We start from the raw sequence: 22500 nt of genomic DNA, 5'->3' as shown, positions 1-22500 counted from the left end.
ACTAGTCGTTTATTCCTGTTGAATTATTCAACAGATGATCTGCTTCAATGGCTGGGGCGATAAGGAATATTACCACCTATGAATCATCATTGTAAAATGTCACTCAAGGTGCTTCTTCCTGTCATCAGCGTCATTCACTTTTCTTCCTCGAAAACCAAACCGGGGATTTAAATCATTTCCTGTCCAGTGTCACCCAAATGAGGATGAGGTTCCCTTCTGAGTCTGGTTCCTCTCAAGGTTTCTTCCTCATATCATCTTAGGGAACTTTCCTCACCACCGTCACCTCAGGCCTGATCATTATGGATAGACGTTAGAGATAAATAGTGATCGTTTCTGTACTGTAAAGCTGCTGTAGAAATAAATTGAATTCGAATTGAGTTATAGCCGAGCTTGGATGTTTTGGCTTCATCAGCAGTTCGGCATCAGACCTGCTTTCTCCTTAAACACACACAGAGTGGTGCTCAGCTGTAAAACAGCGTGATTTACACAGAACACACACTCTCATTGTAATGAGAACCATGTAACACGTTGTTATTTGTTAGACAGTAGGACATTTATATAGCACTTATCTATCCAGGACATCCTTTTTATTCAGCGTGCTTTCACTGGAGCATAACCGGCGTGAACACAATGCGTGAAGCGTTTTTGCCATTGTGAAGCGTCTTCTCTTTTTAAAATGCATCTCTACACTTTCTCTCCATGGAAGAAAATTTTTGAGTTTGAACGTTTCACTGGGGCACGGTGGCTTAGTGGTTAGCACGTTCGCCTCACACCTCCAGGGTTGGGGGTTCGATTCCCGCCTCCACCTTGTGTGTGTGGAGTTTGCATGTTCTCCCCGTGCCTCGGGGGTTTCCTCCGGGTACTCCGGTTTCCTCCCCCGGTCCAAAGACATGCATGGTAGGTTGATTGGCATCTCTGGAAAATTGTCCGTAGTGTGTGAGTGCGTGAGTGAATGAGTGTGTGTGTGTCCTGCGATGGGTTGGCACTCCGTCCAGGGTGTATCCTGCCTTGATGCCCGATGACGCCTGAGTTAGACACAGGCTCCCCGTGACCCGAGGTAGTTCAGATAAGTGGTAGAAAATGAGTGAGTGAGAGTTTCACCTCAAATGAAATATTGCTTTAAACATTTCTTTTTTTGGTGTTTTACATTTTGATCATTTGGATAATCGGTGAGTTGAAAAAATATCTTCTTTAATACAACTTTTTTCCACTTTTATTGTAATATAACAAAATAAATAAATAAATAAATAAATAAATAAAGAGAGACACACAGAGAGAGAAAGAGAGAGAGAAAGACAGACAGAGAGAAACAGACAGAGAGAGAGAGAGAGAGAGAGAGAGAGAGAGAGAGAAACAGACACAGAGAGAGAGAGAAACAGAGAGAGAGAGAGAGAACGACAGACAGAGAGAAACAGACAGACAGAGAGAGAGAGAGAGAGAGAGAGAGAGTGCCCCAGAGTCCCAGCTGAAGAGAAGCAGCATCCCTATTGCATGATGCTGCCACCAGCATGTTTCACCATGGTTATGTTCTGTTCTTTAATTATTTTATCATGGATTGCTTTGTCCTGAAAAGAGAAGGAAGTGTGTAAGATTTATTATTTGCTGTATTCTAATAATCTGTTAAAGCTCAACTGAAACAAAAACACCAGTGTGCTCCTAACACCTCAAATGGTTGAGATTAAAACTAATCTGAATTTGATTCTTGTTCCATCGAATGAAATAGAAATGACTTTGTATCATTCGTGTCTGATTCCTTTCGCTCCTGGTCTTTGTCTATGTTTCCATGCACAGATTTTGATTTCTTCCACATAATTGAATCTAGGTCACATTTTCAGGCAGATGCAAGACAGAAATTCACCTCTGTAAAGTTCAGGGTTTAATATTTACCAGACATTCAGTGAGGATGCAGGAAAAAAAAAAATGGTGGAAAACCGCTTGCATTATTAACGCAATCACTTTTACATGCTTTTTATTTCCTTTTCCTTTTCTTTCTTATTCGCTTCGTTTGCCTGAACAGCATTAGAGAACCTGACGTCTGCGATTTAGCCGCCTAAAGTTGTGCCCTAAGGCTCAGCGTGTCACAGAGTGTAACTGATCTAAACCAGAACCACACGGGTTTGGAGTCCTTTTTCCACTGAAGTGGTGCGTTGTGGGTTTAGCGGTACGTCACTGCAGGGGGTCTACACAGCGAAAATCAGATAAAACTCCACTGTTGAACATTTTCTGTTCTATAAACCGCACACTGTTTGGCGTAACTCTGCCGATGCACCCGGTTCCCTTTCCATAACAACAATCTCACCATCCAGGAACTACAGATCATAGACTCTTTTCCGAGATATAGGAAGTGCATGCGCACGAAACAAAGTGCCCTTACTAACAGTCAGCTTAGAAAAGGGGGAAAAAAGCTGAATGGAATTTCTTTTACTCTTCTGGTTCTTCACAAAGGCTCCTTGTTTGTGAGCTGCACTGCACAATCTTGAACCAATTCAATTAACCACAGGATAGTGTGTGCTGTAAAGTTTTTATTTAGTAAAGTATTCGAGTAGGAAATAATAAAAAAGACCATCCAGACAACCCTTTTTTTTTACCCTTTTCTTAGAGTTAAAGAAAAAGGGACTAAAAGGGTCAAAAGTTTAGATTGATTGATTAAAAAACAACAACAACAGCTTTAAACGCTTAGATTCAGTTGTTTAATTTATTCAGTAAATGCTGGAGGTTGGGATATGATTGAAAGATCGTATGATTTTGTAAGACATTTGTCTATATTTAATCACAATTTTACAAAATAAATGTAATCAAAAAATAAAACACCATAAAAAGCTATAAAAAAATGTACATTTAATTTAACATCCCCAAAATACTGATACATTTTCAGATGTAAATATATAAGAAGATAAATAAAATAAAAATAAAAAATAGAGAAATAAAATCTGTAAAATAAGTTTAAGATTTTTCTTAATTTTTTTTACAAAGTATAATATTTACAAAGTGCAAACACGATATTGTGACATCACTGAATCACTCAGTTCTCAGTGCCTGCAGAAAATTCAAGGTGAACGGAACTAAGAAAGGAAAGAAGTATGGAAATAAGGGAGGAAATAAAGAAGGAAGGTAGAAAGGAAATATTAGGAGTGAATTAAGGAAGGAAGAAAATGTGTAAGGAAGAAATGACCGAAATATTAAAGGAAGGAATTACAGAAGTAAAGAAGGAAGGAATTAAAAAAGAAAAAAGAAAGGATGGATATAAAAAAAAAAAGAAGGAAATTATTTAAGGAAATACTAACAAAGAGGATGTAAATAAATAAAAAAAAAGGAAGTAATAAAGAAAGAGAGAATGAAATAAGGGAGGGTGGAAATAAAAAGAAGGAAGGAAGGAAGATAGGATGTAGAGAAATAATGGAGGAAGGAATCAAGTAAAGGAACCAAGGAAACAAAGAAGTGCGCTAATAAATGAGCGAAAGAAGAAATGAAGGAAGAAAGAAAGGACATAAGGAAATTCTAACATTAAACTTTAACCGAAGCTTTTGTTTTCTATCCGTATTATTGAACGCTTCTGATTGGCTGATCAGACGACTACATGAAGGTACTGGTGTTCCTAATAAAGTGAGCAGTGGGTTTGTGTTGGTTTGTTTGTTTTTGCTGAACATGTGAAACCATTTCCTGTTTTCTAACTCTTTAGTGAAATCTTTTCATTCCTTTGAGTCGTCTCATGAGAGAAACATATAAACAGGTCTAAACTTAGACATTGGGGATTAGTCATTGTTCATTATTCACCACTAGAAGCACACTAGATGACACATGGTCCCAATATCAGTGGTTAGTACGCTGGTCTGCCTGCAGCACAATAAATACAACCTGCAAGGCATGAAAAGAAGCAAAGAAAACAAATGTGAGATTTAATACAGTTACATTCACTGCTACACAAACTGAGAGAAAGCCTCTCTCTCTCTGTCTCTGTCTCTCTCTCTCTCTCTCTCTCTCTGTCCCTCTCTCTCTCTCTCTGTGTCTCTCTCTCTCTGTCTCTCTCTCTCTCTCTCTGTCCCTCTCTCTCTCTCTCTCTCTCTCTCTCTCTCTCTCTCTCTCTCTCCCTCTCTGTCCCTCTCTCTCTCTCTCTGTGTCTCTCTCTCTCTGTCTCTCTCTCTCTCTCTCTGTCCCTCTCTCTCTCTCTCTCTCTCTCTCTCTCTCTCTCTCTCTCTCTCTCTCTCTCTCTCTCTCTGTCTCTCTCTCTCTGTCCCTCTCTCTCTGTCCCTCTCTCTCTCTCTCTCTCTCTCTCTCTCTCTCTCTCTCTCTCTCTCTCTCTCTCTCTCTGTCTCTCTCTCTCTCTCTCTCTCTGTCTCTCTCTCTCTCTCTCTCTCTCTGTCTCTCTCTCTCTGTCTCTCTCTCTCTCTCTCTCTGTCTCTCTCTCTCTCTCTCTCTCTCTCTCTCTCTCTGTCTCTCTCTCTCTCTCTCTCTCTCTCTCTGTCTCTCTCTCTTTCTGTCCCTCTCTCTCTGTCCCTCTCTCTCTGTCCCTCTCTCTCTCTCTCTCTCTCTCTCTCTCTGTCTCTCTCTCTCTGTCTCTCTGTCTCTCTCTCTCTGTCTCTCTGTCTCTCTCTCTCTCTCTCTCTCTCTCTCTCTGTCTCTCTCTCTGTCTCTTTCTCTGTCTCTGTGTTGTGCTCTCTCTCTCTCTCTCTCTCTCTCTCTCTCTCTCTCTCTCTCTCTCTCTCTCTCTCTCTCTCTCTCTCTCTCTCCCTCTGTCTCTCTCTCTCTCTCTCTGTCTCTCTCACTCTGTCTTTCAGTCTCTTTCTCTGTCTCTGTGTTGTGCTCTCTGTCTCTCTCTCTGTCTCTCTCTCTGTCTCTCTCTCTGTTTCTCTCTCTGTCTCTCTCTCTGTCTCTGTCTCTCTCTCTCTGTCTCTCTCTCTGTCTCTCTCTCTCTCTCTCTCTCTCTCTCTCTCTCTCTCTCTCTCTCTCTCTCTCTCTCTCTCTCTCTCTCACTCTCGCTTGCTCGCTGTCTGTCTCTCTGTCCCTCTCTGTCTCTCTCTCTTGCAGAAATACCTCACTTTCATTTAAACTCTCAGGCTACTTGAGCTTGAGGTCTTTCCAGCGTTCTTAATCTCATCAGCCTGCTGTTAGCACTTAAACATCCCAACGATCCATGAAGGAACATGAACTCATCTAACGTTACGTCAGAGTCCAAAGCGACCGGATTTGCAGTAAAATGCACTTTATTAGGCACCAAATCTTTAAAAAAAAAACTCTAAATTGTTTTGTTGTTGTTTCTTGTTTTTGTTTTTTGGACCAAAGCTGAATTTTTGTCATTTAAAAAAACACATTAGACTTTCGATGAGAAACAGAAAAAAGGAGAGGCGACTGATTATAACTGCTGTAACACGCATGATAAAAGGGAACTAACTCGTTTCCATCGCAATAAACATAACTCTAAATGAATAAACAAATACGACAAGTTTTATCGTAATCATTCTATGATAAAAAGTCAACCTTCGCTGTTTCAGTGATGCTCAGGCTTTGAGACACTTGATAAATTTGCAGACTTTCTCTTCTCACAGTCGGAGAAAAGATGACGGAATGACGAAAGTTTTCTGCATTTTCTACTCGGTCCAAGAGCCGGAGTCAGACAGTGGCGGGGCCAGCTGTGATAAAACTGTTTAATCAGAAGATACGACTCGAGGCTGTGTAAAGTTTTCCATTTTCTATCGGATTTACTGCAGACAGACGCATTTCTGTAGCAGAAGGGCTTCGTTTCATTTCATATCAAGTGAACCGGTCTGTGTTCACATGGCTCATCAAGTCATCAAGTCATCATTCATTCATCTTCTACCGCTTATCCGAACTACCTCAGGTTACGGGGAGCCTGTGCCTATCTCAGGCGTCATTGGGCATCAAGGCAGGATACACCCTGGAAGGAGTGCCAACCCATCGCAGGGCACACACACACTCTCATTCACTCACGCAATCACACACTACGGACAATTTTCCAGAGATGCCAATCAACCTACCATGCATGTCTTTGGACCGAGGGAGGAAACCGGAGTACCCGGAGGAAACCCCCGAGGCACGGGGAGAACATGCAAACTCCACACACACAAGGCGGAGGCGGGAATCGAACCCCCAACCCTGGAGGTGTGAGGCGAACGTGTTAACCACTAAGCCACCGTGCCCCCCAATCAAGTCATCATGTCATACATAAACCTATGCAGCAGAGTGTCCTTTGTTTGTACAAAACAAACATAAAATTTAAACAATACAGGAGACGACATCGCAAGACGTTTCGCCATCTTTAAGGTGTTTATTGAGATTCCGACTTTGATAGAATGATGTATTTCTGGTGGTGGTTCAGTTTTGGATGAACAGGGATGTGGTAGCCTGGTGACCCCTGAGCAATCGTGAGCATTTCTGTGCTCATGTATGTGGAAGAGGGTGAAGTGCACTTTCCTCTGAGTGTGTCACATCATTCCGTGAGGCCGCAACGAGGAGCAGGTCAGAAAGACGTGCTTCAGACGGCATCGTGTGACAGATGAAACCCTCCGCATTGTCGTGTGATATGAGAAAGCTGGAATTGACCAAACCCTGGGTGAAATCTGCTGTAGGTTCATGTGCTATTTCAACCTAGATCAGGTGCAGGATCTGACTTTTTGATTGCACCAGTTTTTCCAGAACAGATCTGGATAAGTACTCTAAGGTTCGATTCAACCTCATCTAACCTCTTTAGCGATATAGTTCAAAATATCACACTTTCGAGACTCCTCGTTAAACGCGTTGTTGGAACTCTTTCGTTTCCTTCACAGTTGTACGCATCAGGCATGAGTCCCTTTCATCCTATGCCTTGTTTAAAAAGCAGAACAGCTGCAGCGATGAAGTCATCCGTCTCTCCGCTCGCTACGAACGCCCTTGGAACGAGCAGCTCAGAAAAGTTTCACAGCTCGTTACAATGAAGAACAAAGCGATCTGAGGAAACTACCGATCTTTAGAAGAAGAAAGAGGGTTTTTTGAGGTTATACTCGAGCAACTGCAGAACCATGACCTCACGCTAACAGATACAGACGAACATACCTGAGCTGTAAGGTCTTTCCCGTCGTGGGGGTCAACAGATGAGGAGAACAGGATACTCGACGTCGCTAACAAGACTCCCGCTGTCTGTGTGCAGCAAACGCGGCCTGTTAGCCGCAGCACGACTCCCTTTACAGATATTCATAAAACCTTTAATGAAAAAAAAGATTCACCACGAAACACACCGGATCTAACCGTATCCTCATTTTATACAGCTACACTGGCTTGTGGAAAGGGTCCATTATAAAGTCTATAAAACATTACAGCAGATTGAGGGAGGAATAAAAAGAATATTTCCGTTCGTTACCACTGGAGTTTATACTTAGTAAATTTTTTAAACTGTCGAGCAACAGTTTCTGAAGAACTTTTTTTTTATTATTATTATTATTAAGTTTTATTAAGCACGACTATGAAATGCACGGCTATTAAAATCTCTGACCAGAAAATACACCAGAAGACCATAAATGCTTCCTTTGCGTTTAAAAGTGTCTCTTTAAACGAACCTAATGGAATTCAATCATTTGCTGCCAAAATAATTTTGTTGCTGTAAGGAAATAATACACTGGTGAGCTGAAGAACCAATGGAAATACTGATGGAAATACTATTAAGGCATTTGGCAGATGCCCTTATCTAGAGCAACTTCCTTTTTTTTAATACAACTGAGCAATTGAGGCTTAAGGGCATTGCTCAGGGACCCAGCAGTTGCAGCAAAGTGGATCTGGGATTTGAACACACAACCTTTTGGTAGATTGGTAGACCAACACCTTAACCACTAAGTAGTGGGGAAGTCGTGGCCTAATGGTTAGAGAGTCTGACTCCTAACCCTAAGGTTGTGGGTTCGAGTCTCAGGCCGGCCACGACTGAGGTGCCCTTGAGCAAGGCACCGAACCCCCCAACTGCTTCCCGGGCGCCGCAGCATAAATGGCTGCCCACTGCTCCGGGTGTGTGTTCACAGTGTGTGTGTGTGTTCACTGCTGTGTGTGTGCACTTTGGATGGGTTAAATGCAGAGAACGAATTCTGAGTATGGGTCACCGTACTTAGCCGTATGTCACATCGCTTCTTCTTCACTTCTAGACTACCACATGAGGGCCGTGCCCTTGGTGACCATGTCCTTGCTGTCAAAAAATAGGAATATGTGGTCAGGCAGGTTTAAGAACAAAACTATTACGTCCAGCTTGTATAAAATCTTACGTTTCTCAAAAATTGCTTTATTTAAACAAGTTTTTAATGACTAGCTTGAATAATGGAGAGTGAGCTTGATGGTTTGGACATGTTCAGAGGAGGGAGAGTGAGTATATTGGTAGGAGAATGTTGGACATGGAGCTGCCAGGCAGGAGGCAAAGAGGAAGGCCAAAGATGAGGTTTATGGATGTAATTAATGAGGATATGAAGCTAGTGGATGCAAGTGTTGAGGATGAGAAGATAGGGATAGGTGGAGAGAGATGATTCGCTGTGGCGTCCCCTGAAGGGAAAAGCCGAAAGAAGAAGAAGAGCTTGTTATCTTCACATACTGTAGCAGGACCTCTTTATTGCAGCAAAATCGTTAGATTTTTTGCGAGCTTCTTTATTTTTTACTTTACCGAGGAAAACTAATTGGCGAATTGGTGAAATTGCTATCATGACTTTCTGTGAGAGCTGAGCTCGTGTCCCACACACGTGATTCCAAGAAAACTTTAGTGGAATGTGTGTTGTGATGTCACATGTCACGTCTCGGCACAAACCTGCAAATAAATCTCTACTGTATATATTTGCTTGATTTTCACTTCTTGTTTGTTTGTTTATTTGTTTTGCAGAGATCGGGCCAGTTACCATAACAACAGATCCCAAGAAGTTCCAGACCGAGCTGCAGGAGCTCTATGTACAGGTGACTTCATAGGCTTTTTTTTGTGTGTGTGTGATAAGATACAAACTCTATCTACAAGGCAGCCTCGAATGTTTGTGCTGTGAATCGCCGGATTTTTTCCTCGGTCGAGCTGCTCCGTGTTCCGATACACTCGATCACGGATTTCTGAGACATTTTAGTCGGTTGTGTTGGCCGGCGTCCGGTGCAGATGTTCATACGTGTGGGTGTGTGCATTTCCTAAGGTGCAACTAAATGGGAGAAATCAGGTTTGAGTTAAAACACAAAGAGATGAAATGCATCAAATAATTTATCATCTCAATACCGTGAACAGGAGACATCATACACATGCTTAGGCTATTGAAACGGTTCAGGTGTGTATGTCAGCGAGTGGGTTTTTCGATGGGAATCTTTTTATTCCAGATGTTTGAAGGCTTAAGGCTGGTGAGGAGATGAGATCCCAGTAAACGCAGACGGATGACACACACACACACATATACACACAGGGATCTGCAATGTGTATTTTATTTATTTGGAGAAATAAACACAACACATTCTCCGACGATTATTAGAGATAATGATTCACATGTGTGTAACAGCTGCTTACTGTAATCTCTAACTCTGTAAATAATTAACCCCCGTGATCCGACAGGGTGGCGGAGACTGTCCAGAGATGAGCATCGGAGCCATCAAGATCGCTCTGGAAATCTCCCTGCCGGGTTCCTTCATTTACGTCTTCACAGATGCTCGATCCAAAGATTACAAACTGACCCACGAGGTCCTGCAGCTCATCCAACAGAAACAGTCTCAGGTACTGACACACCGTCTCGCCCTCCTCACACACCGCAGCCTCGGCTTCCTCCAGCTTCTCTAATGTGTGTGCGTGTGTGTGTGTACAGGTGGTGTTTGTGTTGACTGGCGACTGTGATGACAGATCACACGTCGGTTACAAGGTTTATGAAGAAATCGCCTCCACCAGCTCAGGACAGGTGTTCCATCTGGACAAGAAACAGGTCAATGAGGTCAGGACTGTTTTTTTCAACCTCTCCCTCCAACCGTCTGCTCGTCTATCAATCCTTCCTTCCTTCCTTCCTTCCTTCCTTCCCTCCTTCAATCCCTCCCACCCATCGATCCATCCATCCATCCATCCATCCATCCATACACCTGTGTGTCTTTCACTTACTTGTCAAAAAAGACTCACAAGACTGTGTGTGTGACAAAAATTGCATAAAACTAAGCATGAACTCGATGCCCAGTCTTCAGAGAGTCGTGAGTCAGTCAGTGTTCCTCCCTCTGCTGAAACAGCCTCTGATACTAGTCACACACACACACACACACACACACACACACACACACACACATTCGTTATTGTCTTAAAGTTAGTTTACAGTTTTTGATGCAGATCTCAGTTTGTTTCTTTTTAGTTAAACACTCACAACTCTGTAGTCCATGAAATTTCCATGAAATCATCTTTGTTTATCTTTCAGCGTTTTTTCTCATTACTTTCTTCATCTTAATAACTTTTTATGTGCATCTCATACCTCTGCAGGTAAACTAATAGAACCTTACTGAGCATGTGCAGTAAGAACCAACGAGAACAAAGGAAACGTAACAGTCACTGTGTGTGTACCAGAAGTCACTACTGTTACTGTGTAACAACTCAACACAACACAGTAAAGTTCCCTAGTGCACCTTTAGTCTTACACGAAACTCCCCGGAGTGTCTGAAAACAGCTAAATGATAAAATATGGCCTTTGCTGCTACTGACAACAACGACAACAACAGGCTCCTTCGCAGCTGTTCCGTGCGCTTCACATTCAATCAGCACTATTCCAAACACTTCCAGATTTGTGTTGTGGATGTTTTTAAATCTGTTTGTGCGTAGCTCTAGTATTGCGGCTCTGGTAAAAATCTAAGCACTTGACAAGACTCAATGTTCAAACCAGATGTGCATCCATTTGGCCAAAAAAACAAAAAAAAAAACGCAAAGATTAATCAAATCGCTGATCCCTGTCATAACCTGTAATCTAATCGTCCACCCAAACAGCTGTCCTCACTACCGCACATTTTTCTGACCATTGTGTTGTGAATTTTTTTTTTTTTTTTTGGGGAAGGTTCTTAAATGGGTGGAGGAGGCAGTGCAGTCCTCTAAAGTCCACCTGCTGTCCACCGACCACTACAGTCCAGTCAGCAACACCTGGAAGATCCCGTTTGACCCCAGCCTTAAGGAGGTCACAGTCGCCCTGAGTGGTCCGGCCCCAAACATCGAGATACGCAACCCTCAGGGTAGGTACAGGGTCGGTCAAGTCAGCGTCCATCATCAAATCTAATCTTCTACCTTTTTTTTTTTTAAATCAGACACATGGAATAACGATATTCCACAAATTCCGATCTATTAAATTCCTAAAACAAGTGTCGGGCTCACTGAAACACTGACATGTTATATTTCTGTGTTTGTTGAAAGTGAATCATTTTCTGTACATTGAATCGACTCGCATGAAATTGATTCACAGAGCTTCATAACACACTTTTTTTTCCTGAGCTAGTTGTTGGAGTCTTAATGTCCGTTTGTCGAGGACAAACAGTGCCTTGATGTACACACAGAATATTGTGACGTTTCTTCACAGGGAAACTGATTGGGAACAAAGAAGGACTGACCGAGTTGCTTCACATCCCCAACTCAGCCAAGATTCTCAACCTCAAAGACCCAGAGCCGGGCATGTGGTCCATAAAGGTGAGCATGGAGCTACGCCCTCATCTAGAACACAGAATAAAGTGACTTGGTGTAATATGATAAGAGGAGAGGAGATGAGAGAGGGTGAGAGGAGTGCAGGTGAGCAGAGGTGAGGTTATATCTCTCACAACAGGTTATAACCTCACAACAGGTGAGGTGAGGTGAGGTGAGAGGAGGTGGGGTGAGATGAAAGTAGGTGGGGTGAGATGAGACGAGATGAAGAGAGGAGGTGAGGATAGAAGAGGTGAGATAGGAGCCAAGATTAGATGAAAGGAGGTGAGATGAGAGAAGAGATAAGAGGAGGTGAGATTATATGAGAGTAGGTGAGACGAGAGTAGGTGAGATGAGAGTTGGTGGGGTGAGAGTAGGTGAGGTGATATGAAAATAGGTGAGGTGAGAGAAGGTGAGGTGACATGAGAGGAGGTGAGGTGAGAGAAGAGCAGGTGAGCGGAGGTGAGATTATACGAGAGTGGTTGAGTTGAACTGAGAGGAGGTGAGATTATATGACAGTAGGTGAGTCCAGGTGAGAGGAAATGAGATGAGAGGAGATGAGAGGAAGTGAGATGAGAGGAGGTGAGATGAGATGAGAGGAGGTGAGATGAGATCAGAGGAAGTGAGGTGAGGTGACAAAATGAGGTAGGGTGAGCGGAGGTAAGATTATATGCGAGTAGGTGAGTTGAGGTGAGAGGACGTGAGATTATATGAGAGTAGGTGAGTCCAGGTGAGAGGAGGTAAGATTATATGAGACTAGGTGAGATGAGAATAGGTGAGGTGAGAGGAGATCTGGTGAGATGAGAGTAGGTGAGGAGAGAGAAGGTGAGGTGACATGAGAGGAGAGGAGGTGAGGTGAGAGGAGATAAAAGGAGAGGAGAGGAAATAAGATGAAAGACACAGCAGTGGAAGTAAGAGGAGTAAAGTCCATTAAAAATAATATTTTCATAAATTGAAATAATAAAAATAGGACTAATATTTATGCATGAACAATATCTATTAGAAAGACGAGCGAATTGAGAATATTGTGTCATGAATTTCATTTGTTCTGTTAATATACAGTACAGACTGTTGTTAACGAGAGCGAGTGCACACTGGGATTAAGCTCTGCAGTGACAGTGATAGAAGAGCTCCCAGTCAGAGCCGGGGCACGTTCAGGACATGGTTTCATTTACAGTAACAGAGGGTTCGTTGTCCTCGGCTCCTGTTTTGACAAACTGCAGAATCGACTGATTTGAATCACTGTGTTAGAAGTGTGTTTTGGTTCTCTCTGCTATTCACATGGATTTTTTTTTCTCAACACACTTAACTAGTTACTGTCTGAACTTTATTAAGCATCAGTCACAGAGCCTGTAAACGTAGTTCCGTGTCGGTTCACTGCGTCTCTCTCGCTCTCTAATCTCCTCCCCTGAAATTTTCTCCTTTTCTCCTCCCATGACTTCATATGTTTATTTTTTTTCCTCCTCCTTTGTTTTTCTCCCTCCTTGGATACTCAGATTTTTCTGCCCCGGTTTCCCTCGTGGGATGAACAAAGGTTCTGTTTCTTGACAAACAGCGCTAGTCTGAATGATCTCATTTTCAAAGACGATGTAACATTAAAAAAAAAAGAGTAACTTTCCCCATTGTGCTCTGTACGATTGCAACTTAAATTGCATCAATATCGCTTCGTATTTTAACTCCTTTTTTCACCACATTTTTAGTCACTGAGGAACTTTTTTGTTAAATCGTTGCTCTGTGACAATTTTATCCACATAGAAACACTGTCTTTAATCCTATTAACCAACACAATCGACTTATAGGACATTTTCATTCGGTGTAAACAAACGAATGATATTATCGAATTGAGTCTGATCTAAATGAGTCAGGACTCTGTTGGTTTTCAATGCGAGACGTGTTTTTTCCCTCCGTTGATAACCTTACACAGAATTTTATTGGATGAAGAAGTTTTAGCTGTTTATGAACAAACACTTGGAGCATCTCAGAAAACAGAAATCAAGCATCGCGTTAGTTCTGGCAGGCTACGTCATCAAGCGTGCATCAGCTGGTAATCAGCTGTCCACAACGCGCACCAATCCGGTTACGACTTCCTATTACCCGACCATTTAAATTCCCATTCATTGAGCCGCTTCTAGCGCGTTGCTGCTGCTGCGATTTAAACTCCCTCCTCCAACCCCGACTCCACCATGCCGGAACCTGTGTTCATTGTACCAGTCACGTCTTAAATCTCCACATATTTTTCTCTCTCTCTCCCTCTCTCTAATTATTTAATTATTTATTTATCCATTTATTTGTTTATTTGCCAAAAAAAAGAAAAAAAAAAAAACTCTACACATGATTAATGGTTCTGTTATGGGGGGGTCTATTCTATTTACTAGTTGCTGCTCTCCCCGCTCGGTCCATGCATGCGCACGGACGGGCGCGTGGATTCCTGCCCAGAACAGAAACATACCGCCAACACTAACTGTATGCTATCATCTAATAAATTCTCATTTGACAAAGTGGTCCTGACAGAAATGGGTTTGATATCATTTACTTTGATGATACAAACATTTCTGTGGAAATAATTTTTGTTTTTTCGAACTCTATGAACATATTGCAGCTAGTAGTCTAATTAAAAACAGAAATACTTATAAAACGCTCAAATTTAAAAAATCCTGAGTGTCTACTTTGATATGAGCTTCATATTAACAGCACTGTGGCGTGTGACATGACAAAGACATTCAGTGCAGAGTCTATAGTCTAGAAGTCATAATTTGGCCATTAATACATTTTGTACCTGTATTTTGGTGACACATTCATGATCGTTATGCTACAACTGAATATAGTTGAAAACTTTAGCTAGCTAGCTAAGCTGCTATCAGGTTTGTTTAGGTATCTTTTACACTACTGGCTATTGTGTAAGTCAGTCAAACACAAACATCCAACAGAAGTCAGTATAACTTCCTATTTCTGAAGGAAGAACAGATTTGATTGGATTGTCTGGATGTTTTTGGCTCAGTGATAGAATATAGAAGTAGTTTATCTGAATCGTGTCTAACCCTAACCCTAGGTGCCTGATCTGTAGCAGTCGGAAAACCGTACACCTTTTTATTGCTTTAACAATCCTTTTTTAAAATTCTTTCTTCCGTCTTCTCCCGTTTTTCCCTCACAGGAGTAACCTTGTAGGGCCACTGACCTCGGCGATGACTACTTCTTGGCTTCATACGCCATTTTTTAATGGCCCCATGATAATAGCTTAGGAAGGTTGTAATTTCAGAAGTATGTGAGCAGCCCTTAGGAACAGTTGCCATAGTGCTTGTGCATGGAGGGGCTGAAAACAAAGTTCTTTGTAAAACTTTTTCAAGCCAGTTTAATGTTAAACTGATGTTTCCGTGTCTCGTAATATCAAAGTTGATCAGTATGAAAAACTCCATTTAACTCTTTTTTTTTTTTTTTTTTTTTTTTTTGACTCTAGACGGTCAGCGAGGGTCGACACTCCGTCCGTATCACAGGCCTAAGCACCATCGACTTCCGGGCCGGATTTTCCAGGAAGCACACACTGGACTTTAAAATGACCTCCAGCAGACCTGTACAAGGTTTAAACCCTTAGGCTCACTCCGTCACTCTTTCCCAGTGTTCTTTCACTTCTTTTTCTAATCTCGATCAATTCTATTTGTTTTATGTATATTCTATAGGTTCAACAATGTATTTCAGATAAATCATATTCATTTAAATAAAACAATTCATTTATGAATTGTACTTATTCAATCCATGCCATTGTTCAGTAGTCAGGGCACTGAGGAGTCGGCCATTTTAAAGGCGGCGCTCTCATATAATTAACGAATTAATAAAAAAAATAAAATCACACAATGCACCGTAAAAACCAGGGTGCATCGGCACTCACTAAGTTCCCTGAAAGAATGATGTCATATGTTCTAAAAACTAGTTTCAATTTCATTAGATGCTCTGTATACGGTTCGTTTGAGACCAATGACTTTTACGTGTTTAATGATTTGTTAAAAAATCCGAAGGACAACAAATTGACATGATGGATAAGAGTGAAATATTTAATATGTTTGGGTTTTGTATACCGGTGACTGAAGAGGAAAGTACTGTAGAATGTCGTCTGAATTCAGGTCATCAGTATGTGTTGTAAACCAGACTCCTGTAAACGATCTACTGATCCACTACCTAGGGAGCTAAATCTCTGACTGAGACACTGCTACTGTTACTGTCTACTGCTGATTGTGGTATATACTGTAGAGCTGGATATCATAGTTGCTCTCAAGACATACAGAAGACGATACAGAAATGCATCGGGTTTTAGTGTTTTGTCTGATTCCATGGTTCGCTTCAAATCTCTTTATATAGCATCCAATGTAGAGGCTAAAAATATGTTAAAAAGAAAAGCCTCGAAAACAAAAGATGGGATACTTAGAATAGTACAAACTCCCGTGTGTCTCTTTCTTACAGTGATATATTTTCACTAAGAATTTTTCTGTATTTCTGTCCGTCTTTCTCACACACACACAGGTGTCTCCACCTTCATCCTACTAAACACAACCGGCCTGTCTCATCCTGCACGTGCTGATCAGCTAGAGCTCCTGAGCATCACTGGCGGAGTGATAAAGACGTTGCCCATCCGCTACTATCCCGAACGCAAGCCCTATGGTATCTGGAACATAACAGACTTCATGCCGCCCAACGAAGCTTTTTTCCTCAGAGTCAACGGCTACGATCGCGAAGGCTTCCTCTTCCAGAGAGTCTCCAGTGTCTTGTTCTCCAGCATCATTCCAGGTCAGTGTTACCGATAGAGGCTTTGCTTGCTCTAGTGCTCTGTGTGATGTTTGGAGGTAATCAACAAAAAGAAATCCAGAAAACTTTTTTTTGTCATGATTTTTTGCCTCCAGGAGCCCCGAAGGTGAACATGCCGTCCACCACACCGGGTTACTACCTGCAGAAGGGTGAAGTTACGTGTCAGGTGGACAGTCTGATCCCCTTCACCCTGCGCTTCAGCCGGGAAGGCAAGCAACTGGGTGTGGACCAGATCTTCAGGTGCTTCATTCTGACACTAATAAATATTTACATTTTATGTTTGGTTCTAAATGATACCTTTAAAGCTTTAACAACATCACACTGCTTTGGATTAACTGCAACAGTGAGTCTACTAATGCATCATGGGAGATTGCGAGGGTGTCTCTGAAGGACGAAGGCTTCTATGATTGCATTGCCATCAGCAGCGCCGGAACTGGGCAAGCACAGACTTTTCTGGACGTTTCTGGTGAGATTCAGATACAAACTGAGGCGAGAAATGAGGATACAGTCTATATTGTTGAACTAGGATTTTACAAATGTGTCTGTTTGTGCTGGCATGTTTTGGGTCATTATAATAATAACAATAATAATAATAATAATAATAATAATAATAATCTATCAAAAACATAAGACTGATTGATGACCAGACTAGACAAGGGCACAGATCACAGAGAATACTACACACAAGGGTTTAAATACACACATAAATAAGGAAGTAAACTGAGTCATGACACGTGACACGTGACAACCAGCAACAATACAGGTTCAGAAACAAGACAAAACGTGAACCGAAACGAAATGCATGTGTCAATTTAAACAAAATAAATGCACGTCTCAATGTAAATAAAACAAACACACGTTTCGGTGTAAATAAAACAAATGCATGTGTCAATGTGAACAAAACAAACAAACTTGTCAATGTAAACAAAACAAGCACACGTGTCAGTGTAAATAAAACAAATGCACATGTCAGTGTAAATAAAACAAGCACACGTGTTAAGTGTAAATAAAACAAAACAAACATGTCAAAGTAAACAAAATAAATGCACGTCTCAATATAAACAAAACAAAGACATGTGTCAGTGTAAATAAAACAAATGCACCTGTCAGTGTAAACAAAACAAACGAATGTGTCTGTGTAAACAAAAGAGGCGCATGTGTTAGTGTAAATAAAACAAATGCATGTGTCCGTAAATAAAACAAATGCATGTGTCAGTGTAAACAAAACAAAACGCACATGTCAATGTAAACAAAACGAGCAGACGAAAACACTAAACGAAGGGGACATGAGGACTACTGCACACGCTGCACTGCTCGGCTCACAGCGCTCGACGTACATTATTAGATTATTAAACTTATTTGTAACCATAGACCTACAATAATATAATAAACATATAATAAACATATAACAGTCAATGCAGAATGTAATGAGGAGAAACAGAATGTCCTCATTCACATGGGCTTCTCAATGTTGTAGCGTACTGTATGTTTAGGTGTTTAAACTCCTCGGATCTAAATCCTTAAAAACCCAACTCCACATCATCATTATTATCATCATTATTATCATCATCATCATCTGTCCTCACTGGGAAACAAGCGTTTACTTTTCATTCATCCGCCAAAAACACGCTGACACTAACAGTTACTGCATTTGAAACTAAGTTCTTTCTTGCAGGTTTATTCCATTCTTTTGACTTCTTTATACAAAACATTATTTCTCACTCACTTGGAAATAATAAAACAGCTTTAAAATCCTAGGTACGTTTAAATGTTTCCACATCCTTCAGTTTAACAGTATTTATGTTTCATCATTATACCTGCTTTCAGGACTGACAGTCAGAACCTGAAATTCCTTCTCTATTTTTCCTTCTACTGTATTTGAGAGAGAGAGAGAAAGACAGAGTGAGTGAGAGAGAGAGATCAATATGGAAAGAGAGAAAGGGAGAAAGAGAGAGGGGGGGTAGAGAAAAAGAGTGGGAGTGAAAAAGAGACGAGAAGGATGAAAAGAGAAAGAGAGGGACAGAGAGAGAGGAATTGCATAAGGCCACTTATGTGATAAGTGATACACTTTTCCTCCTTCCCTGCAAACTAATGTGTCTCTGTAGAATAATCCCTTCTCAAATATTAATCCACTAATCACTCAAAGTTCCCTTTTTTCCACATAGATCAGATATTGCTTGGTGAAACCCTTCACACTCCTCATGTGTTGTATGTTGTGTGGTTGTAGAGCCTCCACCTGACATCACTGTGCCGTTCAACGTGACCGCTGCACCGGGTTCCACCGCTTTACTGACCTGTGTGGTGAGCAGCACCGTGCGCTTTAACCTGACCTGGCAGCGTGGAGACGTCGACGTTCGCCTGGGAGCACGTTCCCGAATCACAACTAATCTCTCGCTGGAGATCCAGCGCATAGCGACGGACGACGCCGGCTGGTACAGCTGCATTGCTGCCAACGAGGGAGGAGTCTCCGGCTCTCGTGTCTACCTCAGCGTGCAGTGTAAGTGTGTTATGAGGCAGTCACTGAGGCGGCCTTTCTCCACTTTTTACACACTTTTCATTATTACTGTACATAAACATCCAGAGATATTTCTTTCCTGAATCACTTCCCCAGTTACCACTGGCATGTGCGTGCTGCTCTAATTTCCTCCCCGACATTTAAGACACTAAGATTTATGCTGCTGGAGTCGGCACAAGAAAGTTCTCGATTCTTGAACAGCCGGGACGCGTGAAAATGACTTACTGTGGAAAAACGCAGCACGCGGTTTGTACAAACAGAGCCCTCGATGTTAAGCCAAATGGAGAAAGTTCAAATTAAACGAGTCATCCCGCCAACCTCAGCACGATTTCATTTTCTGTTCTTGTCGTAGATGTAAATTTATTCTAAACAGATGTTTAGGCTGCACTGGAAATTTTGTTTAAAATCTGGTGCACAAACGAAAATATTACAGAATAAAAATTTCATAATAACACTTCTAATATCTTCATTATACTGTTAATGTTGAACCTTTTTCCCAGGAATCAAGAATATCATTGCTACGAGACTCAGAAGTACAGAAAAAGGAGCTGTTTTTCTGGTTGTTTGGTTTGAGCTGATTATTAAACAACACCCCAGAAGCCCCCCCCCCCCCCAACCCCCCCTTTTATTTTTTGTTTACATCATCAGTACGCTCTCATCTTGTCTCGAGTTTCTCTTTTGCTTTTTGTCACAGCAAATGGAGAATGTTGTGGAAATGTTGGGGAATGTTTAGAAACCACGACCAACTTTACGGCCACGTCGCTAAGTCTCAGCTCTGACGTTATCATCTCACCATGTTATTATCTTGTTTCTTGTCATGGCAAAGCCTCGTTTTTTATTAAGTAAGCGTGTCACCGTCAGTCGAAACAGTGTAAAAAAAATTTACAGTGTAAAAAAAATTAAAAAGAAAAAAAGACCTGAGGCAGGGGGCACGGTGGCTTAGTGGTTAGCACGTTCGCCTCACACCTCCAGGGTCGGGGTTCGATTCCCGCCTCCACCTTGTGTGTGTGTGGAGTTTGCATGTTCTCCCCGTGCCTCGGGGGTTTCCTCCGGGTACTCCGGTTTCCTCCCCCGGTCCAAAGACATGCATGGTAGGTTGATTGGCATTTCTGGAAAAATTGTCCGTAGTGTGTGATTGCGTGAGTGAATGAAAGTGTGTGTGCCCTGTGATGGGTTGGCACTCCATCCAGGGTGTATCCTGTCTTGATGCCCGATGACGCCTGAGATAGGCACAGGCTCCCCGTGACCCGAGGTAGTTCGGATAAGCGGTAGAAAATGAATGAATGAATGAAAAGACCTGAGGCATTATTTCACCTCAGACTTTAGCTTCTTAGCTTTTTTGTGTTTAAAGAATGGCGTTAATGATGTTTGCACCTTATAATTTCTCATATCTGTTACATGAACAGTACGTCACTTTACCTTTTTTCCCTCTTTCTATTTTTTTTGACGTCTCTTCCTTTTGTTTTGTTCCAACTTTTTGCCCATCTTCAAGTTCCCCAAGTGTAACGTCTCTCGACTGTTCAGTCTCAGCCCTTCAAACAGCTGTCACACACTCACACTGTTTGTGTTTTTGTGTGTGTATGTGTGTGTGTGTAGTGCGTAATAACCACCTGTTGAGACTCCTGTGTTGTCCTAGTCATTATGACCTCTTTGAAGTGCGGCTGCTGACATAGTGAGGCCTGGAGAGGTCAGAGACAACTGGCCAGACTTCAGCTCATCACTTCTACACACATCTACACAGATTCTTTCTCTAAACACACAAACACACACACACACACACACACACACACACACACACACACACACACACACACACAGTCACATTACTCTAGTGTCTGTTCTCATTTATCTCTCGGCAGGAATTTCTCACCTCCAGAACCATCTAAAAGCAGCAGTTTATTCATTTGTTCTGTTTATATCTTTTTAATCAGCACTGATTAAGAACGTTCTGAAACACAGCCCGCTTTCAGATCTGTTCCTATCAGAAATCACGTCTGAGGCTCGGGTCTAAGGAAGATGTTAAAGACGTGTAAATATGAAAGCTCGCCCGAGGCCGGTCGAGGAGGCGAAGTTAGAGCGGGAGGAGGTTCGTCCCACCCGAACTGTTAAACATGCGCCCGAGGGAAGCCGAGTCTATTAGAGCGCGCTTTAGTGACTAAGACTCTGGATAATTACAGCTTTATAGCCAGGCGCAGAACAACCTCTCAACAGAAAACGCATGGCACATCCGACCATCATACCAAACACCAGGCTCGACAGCCACAGAGAGAGGAAGCATGACAAGCAGGAAGAAGGCATGCAGGGTCCAGGAAAAGCCAAACCATGGAGTGGTGCGGATTTGACTTGATGCACGTACGAACACTTTGAAGCTGAAGCCCGGTGTCTCCAAGAAAACGCTGAAACGGAAGAATGTAAACAAAAAAAACACAAAAAACTTTTTTGAAATAAAAAGAAGTAATTATTTGGTTATGATCAGGAATCAAATACTGTACATGATCTCAATGATTCAACCGTTTTTTTATTCACTTTTTTTTGCAAATCCATAAAAAAAAGGTTGAATAAAAAAAATTTTGGCTGAAAATTTAAGAATTTGCAAACATTTCTGTGCTCCTGCTAAACTAGGTTATATCACAGCACCTTGTAATAGTTCACTGCTTTGTTTTATTGCGCGTTTTATACAAGGAAATTGATGCCTTTTTATTCATTCATCTTCTACCGCTTATCCAAACTACCTCGGGTCACGGGGAGCCTGTGCCTATCTCAGGCGTCATCGGGCATCAAGGCAGGATACACCCTGGACGGAGTGCCAACCCATCACAGGGCACACACACACACACACTCATTCACTCACGCAATCACACACTACGGACAATTTTCCAGAGATGCCAATCAACCTACCATGCATGTCTTTGGACCGGGGGAGGAAACCGGAGTACCCGGAGGAAACCCCCGAGGCACGGGGAGAACATGCAAACTCCACACACACAAGGCGGAGGCGGGAATCGAACCCCGACCCTGGAGGTGTGAGGCGAACGTGCTAACACCACTAAGCCACTAAGCCATGAAACCTTTAGGCTGTATCACGTACCCTGAAAGCTTTTTAGAGTCTAATCATAGGGTTTGGAGAACAGTTGGACAGTATCGCCTTGACATCAGCCAGGATTTGGTGCGGTCTTGTCTGGTTTGTCCTTCCTCATTTTCATAGTTATTCGATCTGAATCTGTTTATATGAACACAGAGTCTGTAAATCACTCACTGGGATCTAAAGAATGTCTGGGCAGAACCAGAGCCTTCGTGAAACCGAGTCATATCATGAAGGTCTGGAATCAATTCTCCTGCTTACGCGATCCAGGGAGAATAGAAAGCAGCTCAGATGATGGATCTCTGGAATCTCTGGAGTGTTTCGTGCTGTATTGTACATGTGCATAATGTTTGGTGTATACATAACTCAAATCCATTTACACTCGTGTCTATCACCAGCCCGGCCGGTCGTGACGGTCACTCCACAGAACCAGACCTTCAGCGCAGGAGATGAGGTGCGCATCAGGTGTACGGCTAAAGGCTATCCGACTCCTACGGT

General features: G+C 42.1%; 1 protein-coding gene across 1 annotated transcript in view; it reads left to right on the top strand.

Moving 5' to 3' along the window:
* hmcn1 (hemicentin 1) overlaps positions 1-22500 on the top strand; it is an 88600-nt gene that overhangs the window by 10613 nt on the left and 55487 nt on the right. Inside the window, exons 2-12 of the mRNA XM_060883718.1 lie at positions 8840-8910; positions 9539-9697; positions 9786-9908; positions 11001-11172; positions 11514-11620; positions 15066-15186; positions 16124-16387; positions 16501-16645; positions 16750-16871; positions 18633-18902; positions 22401-22500. The exon at positions 22401-22500 is cut by the window's right edge and continues 42 nt beyond it. Coding sequence (XP_060739701.1) covers positions 8840-8910; positions 9539-9697; positions 9786-9908; positions 11001-11172; positions 11514-11620; positions 15066-15186; positions 16124-16387; positions 16501-16645; positions 16750-16871; positions 18633-18902; positions 22401-22500 — 1654 coding nt within the window. The remainder of the gene's footprint in view (positions 1-8839; positions 8911-9538; positions 9698-9785; positions 9909-11000; positions 11173-11513; positions 11621-15065; positions 15187-16123; positions 16388-16500; positions 16646-16749; positions 16872-18632; positions 18903-22400) is intronic.

The sequence above is a fragment of the Tachysurus vachellii genome, chromosome 12 (genome assembly GCF_030014155.1).
Source record: "Tachysurus vachellii isolate PV-2020 chromosome 12, HZAU_Pvac_v1, whole genome shotgun sequence".
Lineage (NCBI taxonomy): Eukaryota > Metazoa > Chordata > Actinopteri > Siluriformes > Bagridae > Tachysurus > Tachysurus vachellii.
This window is presented reverse-complemented; position numbering and strand designations above follow the sequence as displayed.